The sequence below is a fragment of the Corapipo altera genome, unplaced genomic scaffold, assembly GCF_003945725.1.
Source record: "Corapipo altera isolate COAL_440 unplaced genomic scaffold, ASM394572v1 65, whole genome shotgun sequence".
In the NCBI taxonomy this organism is placed as follows: domain Eukaryota; kingdom Metazoa; phylum Chordata; class Aves; order Passeriformes; family Pipridae; genus Corapipo; species Corapipo altera.
This window is the reverse complement of record NW_020884891.1, coordinates 11,208,703-11,229,011: the sequence shown is the minus strand read 5'-3', so window position 1 is coordinate 11,229,011 and position 20,309 is coordinate 11,208,703. Positions and strand designations below refer to the sequence as shown.

At 42.7% G+C, this 20,309-nt stretch overlaps 1 protein-coding gene across 7 annotated transcripts in view; it reads left to right on the top strand.

The window, feature by feature from the left end:
- Window positions 1–20,309, top strand: part of PASD1 (PAS domain containing repressor 1) — a 101,849-nt gene that overhangs the window by 53,927 nt on the left and 27,613 nt on the right. For all 7 annotated transcript variants that reach the window (XM_027645218.1, XM_027645217.1, XM_027645219.1 and 4 more), the window contains exons 2-3: window positions 18,238–18,329; window positions 19,822–19,878. In XM_027645218.1, the coding sequence (XP_027501019.1) occupies window positions 19,847–19,878 (32 nt within the window). In that variant the 5' untranslated portion in view covers window positions 18,238–18,329; window positions 19,822–19,846. The remainder of the gene's footprint in view (window positions 1–18,237; window positions 18,330–19,821; window positions 19,879–20,309) is intronic.

The window sequence follows — 20,309 nt, the reverse complement described above, 5'->3', positions numbered from 1 at the left end:
TAACAGAGTTGTTTTCCAAGACTGGAGTGCTGGGGTTGGTGCTCCCTTTTGACTTGGTATTCCTAAAACTAGTTGGAAATCTGGGCTTAATATCAGCTCTGCTCTGGTACTGATCAGAGCAAAATTCTGTAAGTCATGCAGGATAGCCTCTAGAAGAAAGAAGTGATAGCTGATAGATTAGTAATTTTAAAAACACAGTTTAGTTAGAGGAAAGCTGAACGTATAATGGCCATCTTATTACAAGAAAGAGAGAAGGAAAGAAATAAGACAGAAAGGAAGCAGGCAAGAAAGGAAGAAAATAGCACAACTTAGCCTGCAGCAGAGATCACCTGCTAAGCTGCCTGTAAAGGGAAATTGAAATATGGAAAAAGGCAGCTCAGAGGGGGATAACATTGAGATGGTAGAAGAGGAAGTGCGTTAACCAAACTCCATGGAGCTGTTGAAATGCATTGAATCATCTGACTGTGACTTGTGTTCTTAGGCAAATACAATTGTATAATTGATTAATTTGTCGACATTCCTTTAGTGCATAACGCTATGGCAACAAGAGGCTCACTAAACATTGCCGTGGAGAGCACTGCAAAATACATCGTTCCTTAGGAGGGAGGCAGAGCAGGACCTCGGAGCTCTGACTTTGCAGGACTGATACACACACACAGACACACTCAAGTGCACACCTGAGTAGCTGAAATTGGCCTCCTGTTAATGGTGGTGGAAGGTGAGCACAGGGTAGTTTGCTGCTGATATACATGTTGTGGGCGTGATTGAAGAGGTGACACTGGCTAACAACTGCCTTGAATACTGGTGCTACCTGATCTTGGCAGAGCAGATGGACTGGGGACAACTATACCACCCTCCTGCTGGGTCCCTGACACCTGGGGGTCCCGAGCAGGCAGGGAGACCAAAGGGCTCAGTCTTCCCTGCGCCACTGCTCCCATGGGATGGAGGGCTGTGCCACCCTGCATGTCACCCCCCATCAGCTTCTGGGACCTCAGTCCTCCAGGACTGCTCTGTAGGGGCCTGTTCTGTGAAACAGAAACGTGTTCTCAGAGTTTTACACTGAATTCCCAGGGCTTGACTGGCTGCTGTGTGGTACCTGCAGCTGTACCTTCACTGCTCCCTGTGCCCTGTGCCCCCTGGGCAGGGGTTTCAGCCCCTCTGTACCCAACAGCAGCGTCACAGCTCAGCAGACACTTGCACTGGACCTCTGTCTCCCCCCATTAGTGTTCCCCCTCACCTGTAAGTGTGAGGTGCTTTGTTGAGTGTCAGCTATAGGCAGATTGATTAATTGATTGACTAATAGATAAACACAGAGATATTTGTAGGTGTGTTTATTCTTGTTGACAAACTGCCCAAGCTTAGGCAAGATTTTTCAAGTATGTAGCAATGGCAGGAATCATATCCATAAAAATGCTAATCTCCTCTCTTGCTTCATCTGTTCAGCCCGCAAACACATGCATACACACATTCTTAAAAGAAATTAATAAGGTTTGTTGGTTCTTTTCTGCGCTCAACCTACTTTTATCTTGTTTTAATGCACAACGCAGTGCAGCATGTTGCTTCAGGCCAATACAGTTTTGACCATAAGGAACATATTAAGTAAACCGTTTTTTGAGTAATTAATGAACAATAGATGAGCTGATAAGAGCTCCCATTGCCTATAATTATTTTGCATAGTCATGGTAGTATTATAGGAAGATTTTCAAGCCAATGCAGAGGCTTTATCTGAAGGGAATGAGGTGAACCCCTGGCCCTGATGAAGACAAAGGCTGAACTTCCACCAGCTTCTGTGCAGTGAGGACCTCTCCCAGAGTATCAGCTGAAGAGAAGAATAAATGCCCCTGGGAGTCAGTCCTTGGGCTTAGGCTGTTTGAAGCTCTCCTGCAAAAACTGCAAATATGTGTTTATGTACAGAGGAGGATGCTGTGTGTTTGGTCCACTGTTGGCTTGTCACAGCAAAGGCAGCAATTAGAGAGGCTGTAATAGCTGGGCAGGGTTACACCCCTTGCTGAGGAAGTTTGACCATAAACCTGTTTGTCCTGTCTCTGAGTGCAATGTACACTGGCTTGATTTACAGTGACTTAAAAATATTCACACTGATCAAACTGTTTCCAATTAAATTTTATTAAGTGATGTATTAAGTGTGTGTGTTAAATGACTCACATGAGGAAAAAAGGTGGGACTTTGGTTGACTCCGCTACTGATGTATATATTAGAGTATTAACAGTTTGACTTTTCTTTCAAATAGAATAATCGTAATGGCTTCCTTTTGGGGCAGGCTTTTAATGGAAAGGGTACAGCAGGAAGTATTAATAAAACAAACTCTTTGTGCTAATCTTAACACCTACATTTTTCTATTTAATTTTGCTTATGCAGAGGGCTGAGCCTTGTCATTAGTGGAGACAATGTGTCAACATAAGAAAAGTGAGTTACTGTTAGAGTAGGAAAGTATATATGATTCTGCAATAGTCCTGATATGTTGTCTGGAAAGGAAAAAGATCCATTGTCTAAAATGGGAGAAGAATAAATGCAACAGAATAAAATTGCCACTAAACCAGTTGGAAACTAAAAATAAGGCTGTCAGAACTCCATCTTATCCAGGGCACATGTTTTGAATCTGGAGCTGAATTCCTTATACTGGATATATTCATAGTTAAAAAGGCAACCAGTAGAGCCATCAAGATCCAGAGTGTTAGAATGATTAGTTTGTTGGTAGTAGCCTGTTGTGACTAGAGCAGAATCTCTGTTTGCACTTGAGAGATGATGATAAGACTAACACCAGGAAGAACAGTTTCTGTGTTTTGATTTTTTTTTTTGAAGGAAAACATATGAATATTAATAAATGATCCAGCTGGGATATCATCTTTCTTAAAATTGTCCTTAGAGATAGTGTATTATATTAACAAACATGAATTTGGTTGTACAGTAAGTAAAATTTTATAAACATAAATCATCAACTTATTTCAGAAGTTGCAGTGCCAATGAAACTATTCTGGGATTTTCTAGTATAGTCTGGTTTGAATTGTTTGAATAAGAAGATATACTGGTGAATAAATCAGATAATGAGCTGCTTTACATAGAAGGCATAATGCCTATTTATGATGTATAGAAGTCGTAAGAAAGATGAATTGCCAGTTTAATCTTCTTTGGAATGTGTTTGAAATCTACTCTTACGTGGCATTTCTGACTGTGCCAGAGATTACTGTTCAGACACTTACACAGACTTCATTTCTATCTGAATTACAGCTCTACAAGGTCCGCTGCAGGCAAATGTTCATTTACTTCAGTTGTTTTTATTTAGTTCCTTGACCTTGAGGTAAAATTTTTAGTGATTAAAGGTGTTGCCAAAAGTTTTCTTCTGACCTAGTTGCTCAGAATTTAGGAAGCCCAGTTATCCCCCTGGATGCACCTTACCAGAAGGGGCAGTAATACAGATCAGCTCTTTTGTCATTTGCATCTTTGGCACGATGTGGCAGAGCTTTGCAGTTGACCTGAGAGGGACTAAGATTTCTCTCTTGCTCTGTGCAGAAATGAAGAGTATATCGAGATAAATACTTCTTTTTCCTGCCTTTTTTTTTTTTTCTAAGTCCTCGTGGTAAGTTTCCTATGGAAAAGAGGATTGCTGGATGAATTAAATCAGTTTAACTAAACAGTAGATTTCTCTCCCTAATGGTGCATTGGCATTGATCATTTACCCATGAAACAGCTTTTATTTGAGAAAAAAACATGGAATTTATTTTTGTGTCTTTCCTGACGTGAATGTCGTGCTTTATGAGGGAGTCACAATCAGCTTTACTAGCAGCTGATTTTTCTCCCAGCCTTGCAACACTTGCAGCAGCTTCAATCAAAGGGCTCTGATGGGGAAACATTGCTGGAAGGTTGGCAGGCAGTGCCGGAGCCTGGCGGAGCAGGATTGCTGCTCTGCATAGTAGAAGCATCTGGGAGATATTAAAAACTTTTGACAGGGGTAGGAAGATAATTCTCGAGATAATTCTGTGTCAAGCTCTGCTCTAACTTCTATCTCCTGCCAGGCTTCCCAAGCCCTAGGTCATAAGGTTAGAGAAAATTATGGGCTAATTGTGTCATCCTTCACCTGTAGACGCAGAGCCTCCCCATTGCAGTCAGTCACCACCGGGCCTGGAGAGTCTGTCATCACCCTCCTATTAAGGATGACTGTTTCTAAAACATTAACATTCATGTCAGGTCTAGATAGGGATCAGCAGAGGCTTAAATCATTGTCAGGAACAGATGTGAGATACCTAATCAGTTATTTCCTAAGGAAAATGAGTTTGATTGCATGAATAGTTGTAAATATTTCATTCAGCAATTCAGCTACTACAGCAATGGTAAACAAGCTTCTGAGGCTGAAGAGAAGCATTTTGTGGTACTGTACTTGATTTCTTATTCATTTCAACTTTAGTGTAGAAAGAAGCTTAGGTACTTTGGATTACATTTTGTGACTGCACTGATCATAACCAGGGTCTCACTTTGAAGACAGCTAAACACAGAATCACTGAAAGATTTTGGTTGGAAGAAACCTTAAAAATCATCCAGTTCCAACCCCCTACCATGGGCAGGGACACCTTTCACTAAAGGAAGCCCCTTCCAACCTCTTCCAGGCAGAGTCCCATACAGTTTGGCCTTGAACACTTCCAGGAATGGGGCATCCACAGCTTCTCTGGTCAGCTTGAGCCAGTGGCTTGCCAACCTCACAGTGAAGAATTCTCTCCTAACATCTAATCTAAATCTCTCCTCTTTTGGTTTAAAAACATTCCCCCTTGTCCTGTAACTATCTGCCTATGTGAAAAGCCACTCTTCCTCTTTTTTATAAGCTCTCTTTAGTCCTTGAATGCTGCAATGAGGTCTTCCCAGAGCCTTCTCTTCTCCAGGCTGAACAACCTCATCTCCTTTAGCCTGTCTCCATAGCAGAGGTGCTCCATCCCTCTCATCATTTTTGTGGCCCTCCTCTGTAGTTGCTCCACATCTTTCTTGTGCTGAGTACCCCAGAGCTGGATGCAGTACTCCAACTGGGTCTCATGAGGGCAGAGTAGAGGGGGAGAATCACAATCCTTAATATCCCTAACCCTAATAAACACGGCCAGCTCAATCCCAGTTTTCTATGTGCAGCACTTGTCTGCAGGATGAGCACAAAGCTGGAGGTTCTGCCCCTGGCACAGGAATAAATTTTGGTTTTGATAGGAAGATGCCCAATCTCTGCTTCAGTTTTGCACTGCCCAGCTGGTGGCAGGCTCTGGGGGCGAGCACAGTCCTTGGGTGGTAGGTGAGCCAGGATTAGGTGCTCTCTGCCCCTTTGGTCAGTCACTGCTTGGCATCTTGGCTGGCTCTTTGAAGCATTTGCTCTACATAAGCAAAAATTACGCACACAACTTTAATTTTTTGTTTGTTTTGCCCTCTTCACTTGTTAAAAACAAAACCGAATTAAATTGAAAGAAACTTTGGCATTAAATCAGGGTGAGTGTAATACTTATTTCAGTGAAGTAGGTAAGAGTGTCATTATTGATCTTTTGAAAAAGGACTAATGAGAGGACGGAAAGGAAGGAGGAAGTTAGCTTTTCTCTCTGCCTAATTGAATGTTTTCCCTGTTTGAGTTTCAGTTAAACTACTGTGTAGTTTGCTTGTGATTTTTAGCAGATGTGCACAAAAGCAGTGCATGGAGGAAGGAGGCTGGGAGTACAGATGATGTTTGCTTCTCAAACATGGTGTGGAATTCTGAGGAAACTGGGGCTGCCAGCTAAAGGTCATGAGCATTTTTAACTTCTGCTGCTGGCTGCGTACTGCTGTGTAGATATTTGACAGGGATCTTGCCGGCCTTGGTGGTGTTACGTAGTCAGATTATTACAGAAACAAGCTCCACGTGTTTTTTTGCATGTACGTTGCAGTGTGATTCTTTCCATCAACTGGTCTTAATGTGTATTTTCTCATCTAGTCTGATTTTGTTCTGTTAAATACAGTAGTGGACATTGTTAGTATATGGATACACAATTGAAGGTGCTTTGGTCAGGAAAGCCCTAGGTAATAAATTCATGTTTGCTGTAATTTAGAAAACACAAATTAATCCTGCTATTTTCAACCAAGAATTACACAGATGGCTGAAAATAGAGGCATGTGCTAGTGGATCTTTCTAAATGAAGGGCAAACTCTTCAATGCCCTTTTCACTATGTCCCAGGTTAAATATGTTCTCACACTGCAGCCTTTTCAGCTGGCCTGGTCTCTTACTTGAAAACCAGGGACTGTCATCCTTGTCAATCACCTCCACACAGCCAGGATTGCTCAGCAGGATGGCAGCATCCATTGCTGCTGCCATTAACTTACTTAGTAGTGGAGGGTTATCCTTTGGGAGAGATGGACCCATGTATTTCATTATGTGATTGTATTGGAGTCTTGATTTTTACTGATACTAGGAGGATTCTTAGTCCTGGGCTATTGCAGGTGTGAAATAAAGCCTATTTTAAAATGTTCTACATGCTTGCACAGTTGTAGTAACCCACAGACAGCATTTAGATCTCCAGAAAAACACATATGTCCTTAATTGCAGGGATGCCCATCCTGGTGGAACAGGACCGGTTCTCTGTCATGCATCCTCCCTCAGCTGTTTGTGAGAAATCCCCCCATCTGTGACAGTGGGTGACAGGGGACCCTGCACTCTGCAGCACTGTCAGAGCACTAAAGACACCAGAGCCCCTCTGAGGGCATGGCAGCAGAAATGTTGCTGTTTGATCCATTCCCTTTCCCCTGACCTCTGTGTTTACTCAAATCTTTTTTACATTGATGTTATCTCGGAGGGACACATCTTCTCCAGTCTTCAATAGTTAAAAAAAAGGACAACTAAAACCAACCTTCAGAAGAATCCCCAAAGCGAATTGGACATTCAGGCATGCTGAGTCATATTTTGTTATTATGGCTGATTATCCAGCCAGCCATGCAAATAAACTGCAGGGGAAAAAAGGATGTGTGTGAATAGCTTATCTACGACAGAATGAGGCCTTGGGTCTTTGTGCATAATATGTGTAACAATAATGACCTAGTAGAAAAGTGTTCCAGTGACTGACATATTTGCAGTCTAAAAAAGATAACAAAGTAATGAGAGAGAGATCTGTGTATGTTTATCTTCTCTTTTCTTCTTTCTGAAGGGAAGTTTTACTTTCTCATTACGTTTCTAGTGCATATTAATGGTACCATACAGAATGATGAATATGATTGCAGTTAATTGTTTAAATATTCCTTTATTCCTGAAGCATTCAAAACAGATAACTGTCTTGTGAGGAGTTAGTTGAGAAGTGATGTGGGCAAGATAGTGCAAAAGAGAATATTGGATGTAAAGTTAAAAGCGCCTCAGAGAAGAGAAAGAAAAGTGTGTGTGGGTGGGTGTTTTAAAAAAGGACAAAACCCAGTTATATTATTAACAATACCAGTTATATTATTAGCAATATACCAGTTATATTATTAGCAATAGCAGCATAAGTGGCAGCAATTCTTCTTGAAAAAAACTTGTAAATTTCAATAGTTCAAATCCATCCTTTGTGTAACAGTGATGGAATTACCTTTGGATCAACACTTTCTCTGTTGCATAAGTCTTCTAGTGTTACTTAATGCAAATACTACAAATGAGTATGACTTTGTCCAAAATGCATTTGCTGACCTATATTTATCAACTGTCTTCTTCATAGCAAACAAGAGGAGACATCTGTGGAGAAGGTCTGGTAGCCACAGAAAATATTTTGCATGGTAGTGTCTAAGTGGTGCCATTATGAGCTATTCTCAGCTCAAAGAGCACTTCTTTAGGGCAGCTGAAATACAAATGTATATTTGGTGTTTGGGCCCCTTTGCAACCATATTATATATTTGTAATGCAGGAAGTAAAACACTGGATGGAAAAGTGCAACTTCAGGACACCTGAGAGTGATTTTGGAAATTGTGAGTAATGAGGGGAGTTTCTCACAACAATGCTCAAGTCTAGCCCTTAATCATACACTTGAAACAAGTGGGCTTAGACCTTACGAAAGGTGTTTACTTATTCAGCTTTAAGGCACAGGCCTTGATCGGATTAGCAGAGTTTGAATAGGAACAGCAGCAAATAGAATCAAATGAGTGTGAACGATGCTGCTGTGCTCTCTATTAGAAAAATATCTGCCAGCTGCCATTGCAGAGTATAATCCTGCAAGGTGCTGACTCCTTCAGTTCCCATTGCCCGAGGGAGCTGAACCAGGGCACTTCAGGCGTGCAGCTCCCATTACCCACCTTGGCTGAACAATGTTTTTTCTCTGAAATCCTTCTTTTCCCTGTTATATAAAGGCTGGTTCTTTTCTACCTCCTCCTTTTTGAAAGGCTCTTGATGCTTACAGGGACTGAGTGCATTGCTGGTTATTCTCAGCTGCAAGATTACAGAGGATGGCAGCGGTAAGGTCAGTGGGGCATGAACATGGCTCAGCTGGAGAGCAGATGTGAGCAGATCTTTTAAGGAAAGCAGCTGAAATTCTGGGAGCCAAATGAGGATAAGACAAATTGTGAAATCTAAGGCTTTATTTGAATTCCTTTTGATTTAGGTGCACATTATACCTGGAATGCTCCAGAATTAAATACACCAGGAGCGTAAAGAAGTTCCTTATGCTTGAACTTGAACGCAGGAAGCCAAAGATGTAAAATGAGGTCAGTTAGCTCAGCTGCAGTGAATCCTTTGATATTCATTTAATGGATAAGTAGATAAAACTCTAAGTAAGCTTGCATGGGAGACTTTGAATTTTAACTACTAAAGCTCTTTATAATTTTCTCACAGGTCTTTTACATAGACTGGACATTAGGAAGCTTTTCTTTATGGAGAGGATGGTCAAATGTTAGAACAGGCTTCCTAGAGAGACCACCCGGAGAGGTGGTCAATTCCCCAAGCTTGTCAACATTTAGGAGGCATTTGGACAGTGCTTGTAATACCATACTTTAACTTTTGGTCAGCCCTGAAGTGGTCAGGCATGGACTAGATGTTCATTCGAAGTCTCTTCTAACTGAAATATTCTGTTCTATTCTGTTCAGCAGTTAAACAGTACAGACAGCTAGTGCTCTTCCACTTCTGCTGCAATACGACTGCAGGTCTCCTCAACCTGTTTTCTCATCTCTTCTGCCTCTGAACCAGAGATGAGAGGTGGTCTGACTCTGGGAGATCCATTTTGTTAGTCTTTGGATTTGGGATTTTTATCTGAAATCAAAAAGTTGAAATCTAGATCAGGAGCTGGATTCTTCTCTGGCATAGAGAGACTTTCAATCTGATTCAGACCTATCTGTAATTCTTTTGCCATAGTATTTCCCTTTATTGAATAGCTTCCTTATTTATTAAGTTCCATAAATTCCAGGCTGGTGATATACATGGGAAACAGATTGCAACAGAGAGCAGATTTAATTACTCAGGTCTAGGATTACTGAAGCAGAACATTTTTCTCTTCATGTTGTTTGAACAGGGAGAAGAATCTTCCCTTTTTTTATTTATAGGAAGAAGTTTGAGATCAAATGACTCTGAGCTGCCTTTTCATTGGTCAGTCAGTCATCACTTGAGGAAAAAATAATGAACTGGGTTTTTTTCCCCCTCCTTCATTCGAAAATCAGGTCTTAACAGTGCTGCTTATTTAACAGAGTTCTAAGACTATAGTCTTAGATGCTTCAGGAAGCTTATTTTAGGAGGGAAGACTTGACTCAATGCCAATAGACAGAGCTAATCATCAGGACATCTGGATTCACTTCTTAACTCTGCTGCGTGACCTTGGGTCAATGATTTAGGTCAAGCTTTTCCAAAATGTTTAGTATTTGTAGATGCTTATGCTGGGTTTCAGTATTACTGAAAATTAGGTTGTAACTGCATTTACTCTTTCAAACTCAGCTTCCCAAAACTGGGACACTTGCAAAAAAGAGGCAGAAGTAAAATGTGTGCCCCTGTTTCCTCACTTGTACAGCAAGGATGGATAACTGTGTTTGTAGAGTGTGCTGAGACTTCCTGATGTAAAAGCATCAGAGAGGAGAAAGGATGGCAGCAAGCTGCTTGCAAAGCATCAGAAAAGTAGACATTGTTCAGTACAAATCAAAGGATGCTGAACAAGGACCAGACTTTCAAGACCTCCCACATCACCAGCTGAAGGACTCCCCAGACTGTGTGGAGGACCAAGCAGATCTAAGGAAGTGCAGAAATGACAGAGCGAAGGTTACCAGCTGTCTACAGACTGTCTGTGCAGCTTCCAACCCATCCAGCTGCCTTCCCACCTGCTGCCCAATGGGAGCAGAGGAGCAGCTGAATTGCCCTTTCTTAGAAGAGGGATCCAGAGACATAGCACTGATCATGGTCAGGGCAGCATAGGTGTAAGCAAGCTGTGTGCTTCCAGCAAGCTCTGGTTTGTGTCACATACAGTCTGTGCGTGCTGGAGAGGGGCAGACCTGCTGTGCAGGGGTGGAGCAGCTATGCTAAACACCTGGTCAGGTAGTGGAAGAGTATCAGGCTCCTTTCATGAAATGGGCTATGGAGCTGCTACACTCTTCTTACTTTCATGGGTGATAAGTACATCACTTCCACAGGTGCATCCTGACTCCAAGATCGACTGTGGTTGCTATTGGGCTTTGGAGTGGGCCATAGCATATTTATAGGGTGATAGTCAGGGAGTAATGATTGTAGACAGAAGATGTTCAAGTTTGAAAGAAAATCCTCCAGTCCGTAAATAGCTCCCACCATCTGCTGGTCCTGCAACTCGGGAGGAGATGGAATGTGAAGTCAAGTCATATACAGTGTTTTTCCTCTTCTGTAGCAGAGCACTTTGGAAGTGTGGTCCTGAAACCACCTAGGACCCACTCACTCCTGACCCCTGCTTTTACTGTGCAAGGCAAGCAGCCTTCAGGCCTTAATGTTTATTTTTGCAGCATGAGTTCAACCTCCAGCACAAGCAAACACAAAGCACAAGTGCTCATCTTCTCATCTGTGCTGTCCTTGAGCATCTGAAATGCATTTTATATACAAAACAGAGAAAGGCAAAGAAACAAAGCAAAAATGTATTGTTTTAGGAGAAAAAGAGAACAGCTGAAGACATGAATGCTACTATTGCCTCTTTCAATGAACTGGTAGTTGCTGGGGGTGTTCTCTTAGTGAGAAGAGTAGATGAGAAGGTATTTAGTTTAATTAGCTGATTTTCTTCGCTATCTAATGATTACATTTATTCTGTGCACAGGGAGAGCATAAGGCACAAAAGCAGGCAGTTTAATGACACACAGACTTTCTGTAGCTCTCTGCTTAGGATGAGTTTCACCCATAGTAAATAGAAGAGAAATTACAAGAGGGATTTCAGGGTAACACATCCAAAAAGGCAGCTTTGACGTGTTTGTCCTAGTATCTACATAGTTGCCAAAACAAAATCCAAACCCGAAAAAGGACAGGATGACCTCACTTAATGCCGTCAATGCAGTTGATGCAAACTGTGTCCTCTTGGTGGGAGTAACGCACAGCACCTCCCAGGGAGACGCTCCAGCTGGTGATCCCTGGAAACACAGCAGGAGGTGTCGGGGTGCCCAGCACCCCCTTCGCAGGCAGGAGATAACTCTGCTGACATAGCAGAGTGTTGGCTTCTTTTAAAAATGTTCCTATCTGGTTTGCTCTGATAGTGTTAAAACTATTCCGAATGAAACCCTGAAATGAGCTGGAACTTCAACACCAGGTTTATGATCAGATGCTGTTCAAATTGCTTAAGCTGCAGAACCAATAGCTTTGGGAGGGATTTTTTAGCTTGTTAAGCCACTGTTTTCATTGCCAAAATTTACTGGGTTAACCTTCCCACACCCCCTACTCCTTTGTGAGTTGCCAGAGAAGTGAACGTGATAGGAAGTGGCCTGAGGCAGGAGTGAGGGAGCTCTGCTCACCTCCCTCCCCATGCACCCAGCAGGAATGGTTACTTAACTCTCAGCATCAGGAGGTGAGCGCTGCAGCAGTCATCCGGAATGTCACCACTGCTTTCCTGGGCAGAAATTGCTCTCAGTATTTTTTTGCAAATTGCTCTGAAGTAAAAGGTGTTTATATTTATGTGTCTATGCACTCACCCACACACACATGCATTTGCACACAGAAGCAGAGCTTTGAGAGCTGGAAATTTTGGAGAACATTGTTCAAAAGACTTTTGACCATTTGCTTTCAATATTCCTGACTTCTCTTTATCTCTGTGTACCTTTCCTGGAAGTAGTGCCATGAAAATGCACATCTCAACTGCTGCTGAAGGATTAACTGTGGACAACTGTCTTTGCTCCCATTATTTGGCTCTGTGTCTGAGTCAGGTGTGTTAAAAGAATTGTTTATAGGTTGGATATCATAATTTCATACTAGAACACACGTTTACCTTACCTGTAGTAACTGGATGGCCACAAATGAATGCAGGTATTCATCCAAGACTGCAGGGGAAGTATTATTTGCATATGTGTTTTTATCCTCCCCTCCTTGTGCCAGGAGAAGTATAGTTTTCTACTGCTTAGGGTGGTGAATCAGCAGTTTTGCATTTTGCCATGCTTTGAGAATTTTAAGGGGCTATTAGACAAATTGGTAGAATTAATTAGATGCATGCTCTTCTTGTTACAGAAACCCCAGAGACATTATAAATAATATTCTACAGTGTTGTCTCTTTACTCTGCAGGGTTCAGTAATTTGCTAGAACAGAACAAACTTGGCCAGCTATTTTCTCCAGGATCTGACAAAAATCCTAGAGAACAAAATGTTACACTCATCTTTTCTTTTCAAGTGTCTGTTAATTCTTAATGTTTTTCTGCCTTTCTTTTGTCAGAAACACTATATACTGGTTAAAAAAAAACACAAAACAACACACCAAAAACAACAAAAACCCATCACCATTGTTCTTCCCTGTATCTTTCATTTCACTTCTGTGCTGAATCACAGTGCTCCAATACAGTCTTTTTTTATGGCATAATTGTTTTGTATAATCCATTTTCTTTGGGCACCTCTTAGCTTCTGTCTGAAGCTGTTACTGTTATAATGAATGTAGTCATAAATCTGTCACAGGTAACAAGCTAAATTTAGAGCTCAATAAACCAGGGGAGAGTAGGCTGTAGATAAGTGAGTGCGTTAAGATGTAGAAGTTACAATAGTGGCACAAAAAGTCCATTTCTGACAGATTGACAAAGGGGGAACACAGAACATTTGGTTCCCTCACCGATTGACCACCATCACCCATGTTCCAGTAAACAGAGATGCTGTGTGAAAATATAAGTGTAGTCATGGCAGGTCTGTGTGTGCTGTGACACCCCAAAAGACGGACAGGATGTGTTAGCTGCCATGGATGGGTGTGCTGTGCTGGACCACTTCCCTCAGCCATCCCATGGTGTGGATGTAGGGTGATGTTTCTGTAAATTTTGGAGTTGCACAACACTACCACTGAACTGAGGGAGATCCTGGTTCCTCAAAAGAGGGTCTGAAACTGGGATTGGGAGCTATCAGGCAGGACAGGACCCAGTGCTCCTGAGGCCAGGCTCCTGGGATCCAATGGGAGCCAACACCCATTGGATCCCCACCAGCATGATCCCTAAGTCAGCGTGTCCCTAAACAGAGCTTGACAGTCGTGTGTGCCTCAGATCTGGGCAAGCCAAGATCCCACAGTGAAAGGGCTGAGTGATTGTCAAAACTGAGATCATTGTAACAGTTTTTTCTCTTTTGAGAAGAGGAAGGTGAAGAACGTGGAGAAGAAAAAGCAGTGGAAAGATGAAGGGAGGTGATATAAGAAACAACAAGGCGGAGAGAAACCACATTCAAGGATATCCAGTTCTCTGAATTGCTGTCCAGTAGATGTTAAGTAAGGGAGATAAGTGGAAAAAGGGCAAGAAAGAGTGAAGAACAACAGAAGGCAAGGCATGGCAAAGGAAAGTAGAGGGTGAAATGCAAGCAGAAAAAAATTAGGCAAGCAGATCAAATAATGCAGATACGCAACTGCCACACCTGTTTTAGTCTTTGCTTGTCTGCGTGGTGCTTTCACACTGAGCTGTGACAGAGCTGTGGTGAGGCTGTGCCCTGTGGGATTCTCTGGTGGAGGGGAATGTCACAGCTGTGCTGAGCAGCTACTTCTGCTATTGCCCACTCCTGTGGCACCAGGATAAACATTTGTCCTGAATGTGGGTAAATTTGTCATTGACACTGCTCAGTGTAAGAGAAAGGCCTTTGCAGAGGGGGGCTGTGAGAGCTGCTGCCTTGGCTTTCCTCTGTGTGACAGGACAATGCCCAGCAGTGGGTGGCACAGGACCAGGGCCAGGGATTCGGTGCTCCTGGGCATCAGCAGAGGTACTGATCCTTTCTGTGCTAAACAGCCATAAAGATTCAGCCACACTGTTTGGTTTTTCAGATGCCACTTGCATAAGCATCTTGTTGTTGAATCAGTAGCACTTTACTGAAGAGGTTAAATTCTGCCTTTTAAAAACAAAATCAGCTGTTTAGCTGCCAACAACAGTCATGCCCTCCTGTTGCCTCAGGGAGAATGAAACATTGGCATACTGACATATAAATCATATTGCTAGAGAATGCATTAACTCTCTTATTTATGACTGCATTGTGCCACACAGTGCTGCATCTTGTAATTGAGAGCTCTCTGATGAATTCGTTGCATGTAAAATCTGTGGAAATTATTATCACAGAACATTTCCATAATTAAAATATTTCCTACATTATAGATTTGAAAAGTCCCTAACTGCTATATGTTACTGAAATGCAAAATTCTATGAAAATTTAAATACAAGCAAAACAAAGGTTTTATGCATACTGAGTGTTTTTCATTAGACCAGTTGTTATAGTTAAAAAAAGCAATCCAATCATCTGAGTTCAGGGACCCTTTTTAGTTGACCCATGAAAGCTTTACTCATTGCTGATCATGAAGAGATGGGCAGCATCACACGTAGAATGATCTTTGCCTTGCTATTAGTGACAAAGCCAAATAATTAAAATTAAATCTATAATGAAACATTCATAGGAACTGTTAGTTTCAGGACATAATTCTTACTAATGTTATGTTCCATTAAGAGTTATCCTAAGGTAATGTTAATATTTTGATGATTTGCAGCAAGTCAATAAATAAACATTTTCTTTAGTCAAAAGTTTGCAGTTTTAGATAACTCCTGAAGTCAGACAGTTCTGCAAAACAAAGAATTTTTTAAAAAATTCCTCCTTCCATTCTCTGTTCAGTAAGAAATGGGCCAGAATATTGCAGATAGCATGGAGTAATGCTTTAACTATTAGCTGTGTGTTTGTGAAGTCCATTTGTCTTGTTAAGGCTGTCATTTGGCTATATTACCCTTTCTGTAACCCTGGAAACAACTTCAAATACTGTGGTATTTGAAAAGTCTAAAACATAACATGCCCTTAAAATGCTATGAAGGTTTTTTGAGACTCTCTGTACAAAGAAAGAAAAAAAGTCTTTTCCTTTTACAGAGGGCATTAAACATGATGGGTGTGCATTGCTTTGTGAGAAAGCTGATCCTCACCTGTTGTAGATGGGGTGAGAAACGATGCCAGCAACATGGACTAGTTTCCTCTTTACCTGCCCACAGAGTTCAGGAATCCCTCTGTCTAAGGGAGGGAGAGGATTTTCAGGAGGCAATAAATAAATTTTGATCCCTCTGGTTAATACAGTTAAGGTCAAAGAGATTCTATCTGGAGCTATTTAAAACACTCTTAACCTGCAGACATACTGCTGTCAGTAGTGCTAAGTGCCTTATCTGGCTGAGGAGTGTGTACAACCCTTATGAAACTATTCTTAAGTATTCTGGTTACTATATTTAGCTCTGTCTCATAACAAGACAAAAAGCACTTAGCTAAATGTAGTCCTGAAGTGCTTAATCCGATTAAGAATATTCTGTCCTTAGGTGTCTTCTACTAAGACTTTTTCTAGCTCACCATCCTGCTGCATCATGCAAAAAACTTCTCTTTGTGTTTGGGCCTGTGAATTCTTCTGTGGCCATTTGTTCTGTTAGCGCCTCGAAGTCTGGTGTTGTCCGAGGACATCGCTCACATCCATTAGGAAGCCTCATCCCCCCACCCCTGTCAGCTCACACCAGCCATCCTGCAGCAGGGTGTGATTGCTGCTCCTGGAGATGGGAGAATCTGGGCTTCATTTCCTGGTTTAGACTCAGTGAGCACTAACTGGACTGTTGACTCTCTCGGTGACCAAACAACTTCCCTCAGCTTGCTGCTATTCAAGCTGGCTGGCAGGCCAACCATGTGAACGAGGCAGAAAACCCGCCAGGCTTCCTGGGAGTTTTCAATTGTTAGACAGCCTGTGGGCAAAGTTTCTGCATAAAGCTTTGCCCTCCAAACTCCGGAGGGATCTTTTTCTTTGGCTGAATTTTTGCATGCTTAAGTCTGGATAAAAAGAACTTTCCCTGAAAAATTGTGGTAGGTCTGCTTGTGTATCCACAAGCGTTTTTTTTCATAATTTAACCCATTGCTTTAAAAAGAGTTTTCTTTATACCTGCGTATCTCTGAATTTGTCACAGGTCACCAAAACTTCTGTAGGGATCATTCTTCTAGAGGAGAAACAGCTGTATGATTGTGATAGAACAGCCCTGACGGACGAGCAGCAGTGACTGTGATAAGCACCTCAGCTCTGCAGTAGCTAAATAGGGTAACAAATAAGATCACACGCTCCTTTTGAACTGGAAGAAAAGCGTGTAACTTGACTCGTGTACAACCGCTGAGAGAACAGAAGCGGAGCAGATCCACTAAGTTTAAACTTGCTACGCAGGTGTTGTTATCAGTTGCAGCTTCACTGAGGGTGTCAGGAGTTGCATGATATTTTCCCTGGAAGTTCATATTCCAAACTGAAAATAATCCCTTCATCCCAAGTCCATTTTTTACTGGTTCACTTACCACTGAAACACATCAGATATTTTATATGTTACCCTTACACTTCTGCTGTGTCAGAAGGTTCAAGCCTTTTGCAGTAACTTCCATATTACAGTTTATAGTGACTGTATCACTTTATCTGAGCCAATTTTTTTTTTGAGCACGTGGACTGACATAGTTTCATTTATCGGCCGTGAGCAGGAATTTGGCCTGTTTTCTCGAGTTACTCACCTAAACCTCCCCTGCAAGCCCTGTCACCATATCACTGTTCAGGATCTGTGTTGCTCATGGTATTTAGCTTCAGCCACACAGTGCCCCCACCCTGTCCTGGCTGCCCTCTCCAGTCTGCTTGCCTGACGTGTGTCCCTTGTAGCAGTTTTCCAGCCAGCTTCTTGTGTGTCTTTCCCTCTGAGGTGTTTTCACTAGCTGGAGAAACAAACAAGCTCTTGCTGGTCCTTTAGATGATCCAAATGAGGGGTATGTTTCCTTGTTTACCACAGATACAAATATGCAACCCCTGGCAGTGGCAGCCAGCTTTTTGTGGTGTCCTGAGCTGATGTTGGAACTAATGGTAACAGGAGAAACAGCCATGAACCTGGGCTCAGAGTGGGGAGCCCCTTCAGGGACATTAGCAGCTTGTTAAGCTTGGAAGCCCAGCACTTGGCTGTTGTGGGAGGTATTACTGCCAGCCATGGACAGTCTGGTTGCATCCTTGTCCTTCCTGAGAGTGAAGCTCATCTGAAGCCAAACAAGTTTCGACAGTGATGGTTTCCGAGGGGGCAGTCCTGTGGTGTGGGTATGGCCAGGAGTTCAGGGTGTGCATTGGTAAGCATTTAAATCCCAAAAGAAAAGGAGATTTCGTGTGTCCCATCAGTGGCAAATCTTAATGGGAGGCCTTAGGTCAATCCACTGGTGGGTGGTTGGGGCTTGCACCGACTTTTTCTGGTCACGTTTGTCTCAAAGGAGATTTTGGTTGTATGATTTGATAGATGAGGTACAGATCATATGTTCTGGTTTTCACAGCACACATACCAGGTAAACTGTCATACTTTGGAAGAAATCCAATCAATCCTTAGTGGCTCCAAGCTAGTAGGGCTGTTCCACCACCCTGCTGAGCCAAATGGCTTTTTGGACATGAGAGGTCACATTGGCTTTCCCAGGCTGCTTCTGTGGCAGCAGTAGTGCCCACAGAGCCAGGAGCCTGAGAACTTGGTCCAGTTCCCATTGCTGGAGGCTTTGCTGAGCTTTCATCAGTCATATTGAGCATGTTTCTAGTTTGTGGTGGTAGACTTTTCTCAGATTGAAGTGATTGCCGCTCTCTAGGCTGTCTTGCCTGCAACCATGTTTTAACTGGACTTGCTTTTCATTCCAGGATTAATTTTTCTCCGTCTCTATTTACATGGTGATAAGAAGTGCTAATCCCACTCTGTCAGTCTGGACTGATGAATCTGAGGAATAGAACAGGTAACTTCTAATTTGGCTTGTAGCTTTTGGTGACTCAAGCAGTAAGAACCACTCCCTTCCCATGGAGTGCGTTCATATTTTGGAACAAAAGAATTCATACAGTTTCTTCTGCCCAGGTTGTCTGCAGGGAGGGAGATCCTTGCCCTGGAGCAGGCAAGGAAGGATAAAAATGTGTAGCTTTTACTGTGAGCAGCATCTTTGACGTCCTGTCAGTTGTGGGTGGTTTTATTTTGTGCTACTTTTATAGCCACCAAGTTCTTTGAGCTTGGAGTAGTCTCAAAACAGAAAAAATCTTTTGGATGTACCTATTGAAAAATGCCCCTTGGGTGCTGGGCAATGTGGGAGGGTTTTGTAGCGAGAGTGCTCGCTAGAGATGGAGGCAGATTGGTGCTGATGCTGGTTAGGGGTGCGGTTTCCTTTTTGGAGGTGTCTGAGGGAGGTAAAATCCAGCAGAACTGACCTGGGCGACGCGGCGTGGAGTGACGGCAGCTGTCTCACCTGCACCCACCTGGCTTCCTGTCCCTTGGACTTAGCCCATCTGAGTCACAGAAAGCAAGGCACCAGTGAAGAAGTTACCTTTGTGTTGAATTTTCCATCATTTGATGGGGCTCGAGAGTACTGTGTCCTTACTGGGAGTTGTTGCCAACTGTTCTCCTTACCTGTGCCACAAGAACAGGTAAGACGAAGGCAGCAGCACACAATGGCTGTTCTGATGCAGGAGTATATAGAACCCAGGGAACCCAGGTCACATTCCCTTCTTTTCTTTGTTTAGTGCCAGGTGAGGAAATTCTAATTTGAAGTCTTGGGTATGAACCCCAGTACTAGGACACAGCACTGATGATGTGGGCAAGTCCACCAGTGCAAGCGGCAGCCATTGGCCGCAGGATGCTTTGGATGAACCTGTCTATCATATCATCTCTTAGATATCCTGATAGTAGCCTGCTGTTGCCTAATACTAATCCTTTAGGGGATTAGCACAGTTTCTTTCTTTCTTTCTTCTATGTCCTTCCACTGGGAAAGAAATCTCAGATGTATTTCAAGCAGCGCAGTGCTCAAAATCAACTGGCAGTCTGTGATTTCCCAAAACAGGGCCAGGCAAGGTGCTACCTGGTACAGAGATCAGTGTCAAATCGGCTCTCACATTTGCAGGGAAGATGCTGACTGCTGCGCAGAGTTAAGTGCTTCGGCAGGATTCCCTGTCCTGGTGCAGAGGGGAGTACAAAGGCAGGCTGGAGGGCTGCTGGCTTTCAGCTCTTTCCCTCTAAAGTCATGGTTATTGTAGTTGTATGGGCGTGTAGCAACGGTCTCAATTCTCAAGCCTCAGTAGCTGACTGAGCAAGCAAGGAAGTACATAACAAGAGTGAAGTTTGGGAAAGGGAAGATTGAAACATCCAGGAGGTATTAAAGTACAAACCAGTAAGCCCCATATTTTGGCATTCTTACCAAGATCAGGAAATATGTTTAAGTAAGTACTTCTGTCTTTTCCTTCCAGAGCCCTGTGTTGTGTAAACGAACTGATGGATGAAGATGAGAAGGACAGGGCAAAGAGGTAAGTCAGGATTCATGCCTGGAGGAGAACTGTAAATGCTGTGTTGTCCAGTGCTTGACAAAGTACTTGACAGTGCTGATGTCAAAGCCCCCATACAGTTTACAGTGTACGTATAGAGGACCACAAGCAACGTAATGAAGTCACCATTTTCAGGCTTCTCATAGTGTTTGACCACTCCTACCATGAGTTAATTGGCTGAGTGTCCTTAAATTACATTGTTGTGCCCTCAGGATCTCATCCCATGGCTATTTATTATCTTGATGCAGGACTCCTGACCTGAGATTTTATTGGCATCAAGCAGTATTGCCCACCTGGAGTAGAGTTCACCATGAAACTTAGGGAGTCCTGCTTTAGCATGGGTATGAGTTAGTTTCCCATCAGAGAAGCATTTGGCTCAGATCTAATTAGTCATCATACACGAGTGCCAAAAC